This window comes from Populus nigra, chromosome 15 (assembly GCF_951802175.1).
Source record: "Populus nigra chromosome 15, ddPopNigr1.1, whole genome shotgun sequence".
NCBI lineage: Eukaryota > Viridiplantae > Streptophyta > Magnoliopsida > Malpighiales > Salicaceae > Populus > Populus nigra.
In genome coordinates this window covers 11,719,626-11,729,009 of record NC_084866.1, presented here as the reverse complement: position 1 = coordinate 11,729,009, position 9,384 = coordinate 11,719,626, and the positions used below count along the sequence as shown (strand labels likewise).

Here is a 9,384-nt window from a genome sequence, read left to right as displayed (position 1 = left end):
CTAAAAACTAAATCAGTATACAATGCATTATCAATATTATTTGCTATAAGAGAATTAAAGGGTCGTTAACCCTTTAATATTTTATATATATATATATATTCCGGAGAAAAAAGGCTTGGCTCAAAGACGAGGCCTCTTTCATAGGCCTAGCACTAGGCTTTTTATGGGCCAAACATGTGCATAGACCCAATTGTTTGGCTTGTTTTTTTAATTTATTATATTTTTAACCTCTTAAAATTAATATAAAAAAAATATCATTTGTTTGTTTTTTAAAAGTTTTTTTTACTTGACTTAAAAAAAACACCTATTCTTATCAAACTTTAACAAAATTAATTGTAGATTTGACAAGTTAATCTCGGTTAACTCGAGTTTTTTTTTTTTTTGAATTGAATATTTTTATTTTCAATTTCATCTTTTAACATTGAGTTGATTAGGAATTGAATGTCGTAATTTGTTTCGATTTTTTTTTTATAGAATTATCACGGTTTCATAACCCGGGTTTACTCAAATCGATATAATATGTTGTCATCTCAATACATTTATAAAAATATATCATCTAATATATGTTAGATTTTGAATTCATGATTATTATTAATATTTTCTCTCACAAAACACCTTAACGATGCATGGATGTTTTTTGTGTTAAAAAAAAATTAATCTAACCAGCTTCTTTGTATGTTTTTTTTATTATCATTCTATTACAAAATAAATTAATTTTAATAAATAAAGTTATTCAACACAACAACAAGATATATATATCTTAAAAGGCATTTATCTCTTAATTTTTTAATTTAATTCCATGATTTTTTTATATATTTATTATGATATATGATTTTTAATTTATATAATTAAATACATGCAGATAGTTTTTGGTTTGCGATTATAATTTTTTCCTAGATTCCAAAAAATATGTTGTAAATGATTGCATACTTTTTCTCTTTTTTTTTCATTGAAAAAAAATTCTGCATGAAGGGAAAGCACAAGCCACATAGCTAATTACGTGCTAAAATCCATCATGATTGCGAAGAATATGAAGGAACTATTCTCTATTTTGAGTAGAACTAAACACACTTCATAATAATACAATGAACGTTACGTGTTACAACACGAGAGAGAATTCATGAAAACATGCTTTCACTGCTGTCAATAAGTAGTGAGCTAAGTGCAAAATGTTAGGATACTAGCATGCAAACCCGACAAGATAAAAGGCAAGAGATAGGATAAAATGAGAAATGAGACACACAAGAATTTACGTGGTTCACCCAATTTGGCTACGTCCACGGGCAAGTATAGAAGGATTTTACTAAGTAATGTGGGAATTACAACCTCTCTCAAATAATAGGAGAACAACTAAGAATCTCTCTATTACTAGGAGAAAACACCTCACTTACTCTCTCACAAATACCTCACTTACTTTGTGGGATTACTCTCTCTTCACTCTCCTCTTCTTCTTCTCTAACTTGGTGTGCAAAATAAGCTTGAAGGCATTGCCTATTTATAGGCAAGAGTGAGGGGACAAATGCCATAAATCATGGCACCAATTATGCCACAAATTATGCCATAAATCATGGCACCTAATTATGCCAACAACTCCACTAATATTTGTCTTCCACCAATTAATTAAGTGGTGGCTTCACATTCTCCCACTTGAAGACTTTGATGATTTAATCAAGTCTTCACACTTGATCATCTGTGATTCTTCTATCCTTTCTATACTTGCCATCTTCATGCTGCTTACGTTTCTGCTAGGCCAGAAGAGGATCTACACCATATATACTTATCAGTGTTGACTGGTTTGGTCAAAGCATCTGCTGGGTTTTCCTTTGTGTGAATCTTTTGAAAGTCCACACTTCCATCTTCCACCACTTCGCGAACAAAGTGATACTGAACATCTATGTGTTTTGTTCTTGAATGAAACGCTGGATTCCTTGCAATATGCAAGGCACTCTGACTATCACAATACAAAGAAATCTTCTCTTGTTTGTGCCCGAGCTCCTCCATAAGTTTCTTCATCCATATTGCTTCTTTACAAGCTTGTGTAGCTGCCATGTACTCAGCTTCTGTTGTGGACAATGCTACAACAGTCTGAAGTTTAGAGATCCAGCTCGCAGCTCCTCCTGCAATTATGAACACATAGCCTGTAGTGGATTTTCTTTTCTCAAGGTCACCAGCAAAATCTGAGTCAACATAACCTCTGACAGTAAATTCTGATCCTCCATAACATAATGCAACATCTGAGGTACCCTTGATGTATCTCAAGATCCTCTTAATAGTATTCCAATGCTCTCTACCAGGATTTGCCATGTATCGACTAGCTGCTCCCACTGCTTGTGCAATGTCTGGTCTTGTACATATCATGGCAAACATTAAACTTCCCACTGCTGATGCATACGGTACTCGAGACATCTCCATCCTCTCTGCTTCATTGCTAGGAGACATACTTGAGGATAATTTGAAGTTAATAGGAAGTGGGGTGGAAATTGGCTTACAATCTTGCATGTTGAAGCGACGCAAGATCTTCTTCAAATAATTCTTCTGAGAAAGCCAAATCTTCCTCTTACTTCTGTCTCGGTGAATTTGCATCCCTAGAATCTTGTTTGCTGGTCCCAAGTCCTTCATATCAAACTCCCTAGCCAACTGTGCCTTCAATTCTTGGACTCGATCTTTGTTGGGGCCTATCACCAACATGTCATCCACGTACAACAACAGAATGATGAAAACATCATCTTCTTCAAACCTCTTGTAATACGTACAATGGTCTGAACTGAGTCTGTTGTACCCAAGGCTAATTATGAAGGAATCAAATCTCTTGTACCAACACCTCGGCGCCTGTTTGAGACCGTATAGAGATTTGTTCAACCTGCAAACCAAGTTCTCCTTGCCTGTTTCAGCAAAACCCTCTGGTTGGAGCATATAAATTTCTTCTTCAAGTTCTCCATGAAGAAATGCAGTTTTCACATCTAACTGCTCTAGGTGAAGATCAAATATAGCACACATTGCCAAGACTACTCTGATTGTAGTAAGTCGTACCACCGGAGAAAATATCTCATTGAAGTCTATTCCTTCTTTCTGAGCATATCCTTTCACCACCAATCTTGCACGATACCGCTCCACTTGATCATTGCCATCACGTTTTATCTTGTAAACCCATTTGTTGCCAATGGCCTTTCTTCCTTGTGGTAGCGGAACAAGATCCCAAGTGTTATTCTTGTGCAGAGCTTCAATCTCCTCTTGCATTGCTGTCATCCACATAGATACATCTGTGCTTTTGATAGCCTCATGGAAAGTTGATGGCTCTCCATCCTCTGTTAGAAGACAATATGCAATATTGCTCTCAGTACTATATTCTGAGTGCCAAGCCGGTGGTCTTCTTTCACGAGTTGACCGCCGAACTTCAGGAGTTTCAGACTCTATTTGTTCTTGCTCTTCATGCTCTGGTGCATCTTCAGAAGAAGTATGATTCTGAGTATTTTCAATCTGGACTGCTGTAGTCTCCTTTAGAATGCTATTATGTTCTTCCATTTGCATTTTACCTTCTGCAAATATGACATCTCTGCTGATGACTACTTTGTGGGCAGTGGGATCCCACAAGCGATACCCCTTCACTCCATCAGCATATCCCAAGAATACACATTTTCTGGATTTTGAATCCAGCTTGCTAACTTCTTGTGTATTGTACATCACGTACACAGGACTTCCAAATATATGCAATCGAGAATAATCAGCTGGCTTCCTAGTCCACATCTCCATCGGTGTCTTCAGCTCAATTGCAGTTGATGGAGATCGATTTATCACATAACAGGCGGTATTGACTGCTTCTGCCCAGAATGACTTTCCTAGACCTGCAGCCTTCAACATTGCTCTTGTTCTTTCTAATAGAGTTCTGTTCATCCGCTCTGCCACTCCATTTTGTTGTGGAGTGTATGCCGTTGTGAACTGCCTTTTGATACCTTCATGTTGACAGAAGTTATCAAATTCATCACTGGTATATTCTCCTCCATTGTCAGTCCTCAAACACTTGATCTTCTTTTCAGATTCAAGTTCCACCCGCGCTTTGAAAGTTTTAAAGACTGCGAACACATCTGCCTTCCTTCTAATTGGATACACCCAACATCTCCTGGAGAAGTCATCTATAAATGATACAAAGTATCTTGCTCCTCCCAAGGATACAACCGGTGCTTGCCAAACATCAGAGTGAATCAGGTCTAAGATGCATTTGCTCTTAGTTGTTGATGTGTCAAACTTTAACCTGTGTTGTTTACTTGTAACACAGTGCTCACAAAAGGGTAAAGTAACCTTTGTAAGCCCAGGGAGTAACTTCTGATCAGAGAGAACTTTCAAACCTTTCTCTGACATGTGGCCTAGTTTTTGATGCCACATCATCGTCTTCTCTTCTGCAGGATTGGCTGATGCGATTGACGCTTCTGCCCCATGATGTGTTTCTCCCATTAATACAAACATGTTTGCAACTGTCTTTCTTGCCTTTAAAACCACCAGCGCTCCTTTGACAATTTTCATTATTCCATTGTCTGTTCGGATCTTACAGCCAAGACTATCAAATTGTCCTACGGACAAAAGATTCTTCTTCAAGTCTTTCACATGCCGCACTCCTGAAATAGTGCGAATCAAGCCATCATACATCTTCAATTTGATGGTGCCAATGCCATCAATCTCTACAGCATGATTATCACCCATGAACACTTTGCCTCCAGAGATGGGTTCATATGTATGGAACCAATCTCGATTAGGAGTCATATGCCATGTTGCTCCTGAATCCATTAGCCAGACATCAGTAAGCTCTTCTTTATCTGTAGAGATTGTCGCTGCTTCACTATATAAAACCTCCCCATCTTCTGAGGTGCTCGCAACACATCCTTGAGGTTTTGATGACTCTGCAGTGTTCTCTATACCCTTTTTAAACCAACAATCCCTTTTGAAGTGCCCTTTTCTGCCACAGTTGTAGCATTTCACAGTCTTCTTGCTTCTTGATTTGGACCTCCCTTGCCTTTGACTCCCACTGGAGCCACGCTCCGTTGATCTCCCTCTTGACACCAATAATGCCTCTGCTTGGTTTGAACTATTTCTGTCTCCTTTATTTTTGCGCCTATTTTCTTCTTCCAAGATGGCGGCTGCAACATCATCAAAGACTAAATAGTCTGTGAGGATATTATTGGTCAAGTTGATAATGAGCTGATCATACGAATCTGGAAGACTTTGAAGTAGAAGCTCTGCACGTTCACTTTCCTCTATTTGTTGACCCAACGTAGTGAGTTGTGAAAATAGAGTCCTTATTGTGTTGATGTGGCCAGTCACCGCCGTGGTTTCTGCCATTCGAAGGGTATAAAGTCTCCGCTTTAAGAAAATCTTATTGTGCAAAGACTTGGACTCATATAGCTTTGTTAGAGTCTCCCATATCTCCTTAGCTGTTTTCTTCTCCGCCACACTTGATAACACTTCATCGGCTAATGCTAAATGTATGTTAGCAATAGCATTGCCATCCATTTCATTCCATTTTGCATTATCAGTGATCTCCGCGGGCCGATCCCCAATTGCTGCCAAGCAATTGTCTTTCCTTAAGATTGCCTTGATTCTCATTTTCCACAGTGAGAAATTGCTCCCCTTGAACCTCTCTATCTCGTACTTTGCTGCCATTGTATTCACCGAGATCTATTCAGCTATCACCGTTTCACAGATCTGTAACGTATATAGAAATAGTATCGTATGAATAATACTTCACTAAGTAAGTTCCCAGGAAAGATTGGAGGGGTCACAAACGGTCCCGCTTAAAACCCAATCTCCTTAGACAGAACTTCCTAGACTGTATTTAATCACCGCACTGACTTTCTATATACACCAACAGTAGCGTATGTGAACAGTACCGTATGGATGAATAGTACCGTATAGGTGAATAGTGTCGTAGACGTGAATAGTACCGTATACACGAATAACTTTTATGTATTAACAACACCAACCAGAAGGCTCTGATACCACTGTTAGGATACTAGCATGCAAACCCGACAAGATAAAAGGCAAGAGATAGGATAAAATGAGAAATGAGACACACAAGAATTTACGTGGTTCACCCAATTTGGCTACGTCCACGGGCAAGTATAGAAGGATTTTACTAAGTAATGTGGGAATTACAACCTCTCTCAAATAATAGGAGAACAACTAAGAATCTCTCTATTACTAGGAGAAAACACCTCACTTGCTCTCTCACAAATACCTCACTTACTTTGTGGGATTACTCTCTCTTCACTCTCCTCTTCTTCTTCTCTAACTTGGTGTGCAAAATAAGCTTGAAGGCATTGCCTATTTATAGGCAAGAGTGAGGGGACAAATGCCATAAATCATGGCACCAATTATGCCACAAATTATGCCATAAATCATGGCACCTAATTATGCCAACAACTCCACTAATATTTGTCTTCCACCAATTAATTAAGTGGTGGCTTCACACAAAATGCCTAATTAGCATGCACACGCTGGAGATCTCCGGCGAAAATCCATCATAACTAGTGTGGCAGCACAGTGAGAAAGTGCTGCTAGAACAACAAACACGTGAAAAATCTGATGGCTGTGCCCAGCAATGTCAAATGCACCAGGCTTCAAACGTTCTGGTATTCTAGTGATATAAAAACCAACTCCTGCAGTGTAGAAAATTGCCATAACAAGCTCATATCCGAGGGATACAAATATATGTGGATGCCCCCAGTGGAGGACAACTGCGTGTGCTGCAGGAATCACCCCTGAAAAACCCATGATGAGGAAGAGGGTGGCCCTGAAAGGTCTGAAACGAGGAGTGGAAAAAACAGGCGCAAGGAGGGTGATGATTGCAAGTACACCAAGCACAGTTATGGAGGTTAGATAAAAGAACCGTGGATAGGGGTTGCAATAGAAGGCATAATAGATGGGAGCAAAGAATGAACAAACTATCATAAGGGAGATGCCAGCATAATCTAGGCGCCAGAAGAAAAAATTGAAGCGTTTGGAATGGCAAGCAAGGAGGTGGGAGAGGGAGCTGCAGACCAAGCACATCATCGCCCCAGATAGGAAAACAAACCATGGCCATCTAGGAATAACCTTATCAGAACCATCCTGCTTATGGAAGACTGATTGCTGTGAAATGTGCCTCATTAAGACCGAATCCTGCGCAGAAGCAAATGATTTTTTTCTTATGTATGAAATCTCCTGATATATAATACATAACCATACAAGATTTATGTTACTAGTGCAAAGATTTTTCACCCCCCTTGCATCTATAATCCATATCCTTCTTAATTTTTACAGATAAAAATTTCGATGTGCTTCACCAACTTAACAAATATATCATCTGAACTTTAGAACAATTCAAGACGTGGGATTGAGATTTTTGTCAGTTTTCGTTGATTATTCTTGATCAGTGTAATAACATAACACAAAGCAATCCCTCTCTAAGACATGCATCTCAAGTCTCAGCAACAATAAAAGCAAAAATATTGGGTTGGTCAAACATATATTTGTCATACATGCAAAGATTTGAGAAAAGAGGAGATATGCCAGGTGCTGAGCTGCTTCCCTATTCGTGGTAATGGCGGTAAAGAAATCACGGAAGGAATCTTTCATTTCCTTGTGGAAACTTTTACACGACAAGAATCACTCATATCGACACCGCCCCCGGTGCTCCCACTTCTTTATCGTAAAGATATGATAAATATAATTTTCTTTTGGCCCATTTGAATTCCATATCCCTAGACGCACAGGGATTTCACATGTGATGTCCACATCATCCAATGCACGGTATTTTAATATATATTTTTTAAAAAATAATTTAAAAAAACATATTATTTTTAAAATATTTTTATATTAAAATAATATTTTTTATTTTATTTTAATATAAGTATATAAAAAACAATTCAAAAATATATAAAAAATAATCTAAAACTAAAACAAATTGCCATAAACCATTTACTATGCGGATTGAAATCTTCAATTACTTATCCTTTCAGAACAATTCAAGAAGGAAAATATTAAGCCAATTGAAGACTTCGATTCCTTATATTTTAGAACAGTTCAAAGAGGATAACATTCCAAAAGGGTTTCCTTTTCTAAAAAAGAAAAGGAGAGAAATTTAAATTACACCATCAGTGCATCACATGGTGTGGCCAAGAGTTATTAATGGAATAAAAAAAATCACAAGATGCTGTCCCTACCGATCACAGTCATTCCTTATGATCATCATCTTCAAAGAACAATATTAGAAAGCTGAAAAGACAACAAGAGAAGGGAAAATAAAAAAACTTACAGGAAAGATATGATTATCAGAGACGTTCAAGTCTTGATTCTTCTTCATCATCATCAGTGTCATCAGAGGTCCAGAAACTTTTGCTCTGTGAGTCCCGCACCAAAACAAAACAATCAACTCAGAAAACCATCCCCCATCGAACCAAGAATGAAAAAAAAAAATTCCAAATTAAGTAGAAGAAACCTCGAGAAACTGGTGATTAAACTTTCAATGTTCTCCGTGCTCTCCTCCATGAAACTCAAAACCAGAAATCCCAGAAATATTAAGAAACCCCCTAAATGGCTGCAGGCACAAGTAAATTTTCAAGTTTCATTTCACAGTAATTTATATAAAAAACGCAAGTGTTCATGTTATTTGATCTGTAAATTAACAATTAAATACTTACGTCCAGACATTGAGAGTTTCGTTGTGCCAAGAAAACACGCTAAAAAATGCATCTTTTAAAGGCCATTCGCATCGATAGTAATCCAATATATACTCATTATCTTGCAAATAATCTGGCAACTCTTTGTATGTCAATAATCTCGACCTCTTCTTCATTCTCTGCTTTGAATTTTTCACTTTCTCTGTTTTCTCATCCATTGAGTGATCCATCTTCACTTGCTGGTTCACCTTCTTCGCGTTTTTCCTCATTCTATCTCAAACCACGAAATCTCGCCGGAAAATACCTTTTCCGGCGAGGGATTTCCCGGATATATTTTGGGTTTGTTTCAGGCGGGGATAATTTTACGACAGGACAGCTCTCTCGGGAGTTAGGATTCACCATGCTTTGATGGTGTAATATTTATAGACATGACTAATTAGCTGTAATGATTAGAAGCGCGTGAGCTGTTCTGGAAAGGAAATAATTAGCTGTAATGATCTTAGCTTAGGTTTTACACGTTTCATTAAGTTATTGGTTGGATTTTCTGTTTTCTCACTCTTATTGGACATATTATCTTTTGAATCTTGAAATTAAAGATATCAATGTATAAACTTTGGTGAGCTAATCTAAAAGGTATATCTATGATACTTGATCCGGTACCGGTTTAAAAAATGATCGGGTTATTGGATTGGTAGATTAATAGTGAGTAATTTTTTTTATTAAAATTATAATATTT

The 9,384-nt window shown here is 37.6% G+C and overlaps 1 protein-coding gene across 1 annotated transcript; it reads right to left on the bottom strand.

Moving 5' to 3' along the window:
* Positions 1 to 6,069: 6,069 nt before the first annotated feature.
* On the bottom strand, positions 6,070 to 9,055 carry LOC133674768 (heptahelical transmembrane protein 2). Its single transcript, XM_062095993.1, has 4 exons — positions 8,670 to 9,055; positions 8,468 to 8,566; positions 8,285 to 8,369; positions 6,070 to 7,149 (listed from the first exon to the last, which is right to left on the bottom strand). The coding sequence occupies exons 1-4, from the start codon at positions 8,915 to 8,917 to the stop codon at positions 6,472 to 6,474; spliced, it is 1,110 nt and encodes a 369-aa protein (XP_061951977.1). The 5' UTR covers positions 8,918 to 9,055; the 3' UTR covers positions 6,070 to 6,471.
* Positions 9,056 to 9,384: the final 329 nt, after the last annotated feature.

What these genes read in the sequence shown, in the direction of transcription:
- LOC133674768 (XM_062095993.1), bottom strand. Translation starts at nt 8,917, where the DNA reads ATGAGGAAAAACGCGAAGAAGGTGAACCAGCAAGTGAAGATGGATCAC. An exon ending in GAAACTCTCAATGTCTGGAC is followed by an intron (nt 8,567 to 8,669) that starts GTAAGTATTTAA and finishes TTGTGCCTGCAG; the next exon opens with CCATTTAGGGGGTTTCTTAA. An exon ending in CTGATAATCATATCTTTCCT is followed by an intron (nt 7,150 to 8,284) that starts GTAAGTTTTTTT and finishes GCTTCTGCGCAG; the next exon opens with GATTCGGTCTTAATGAGGCA.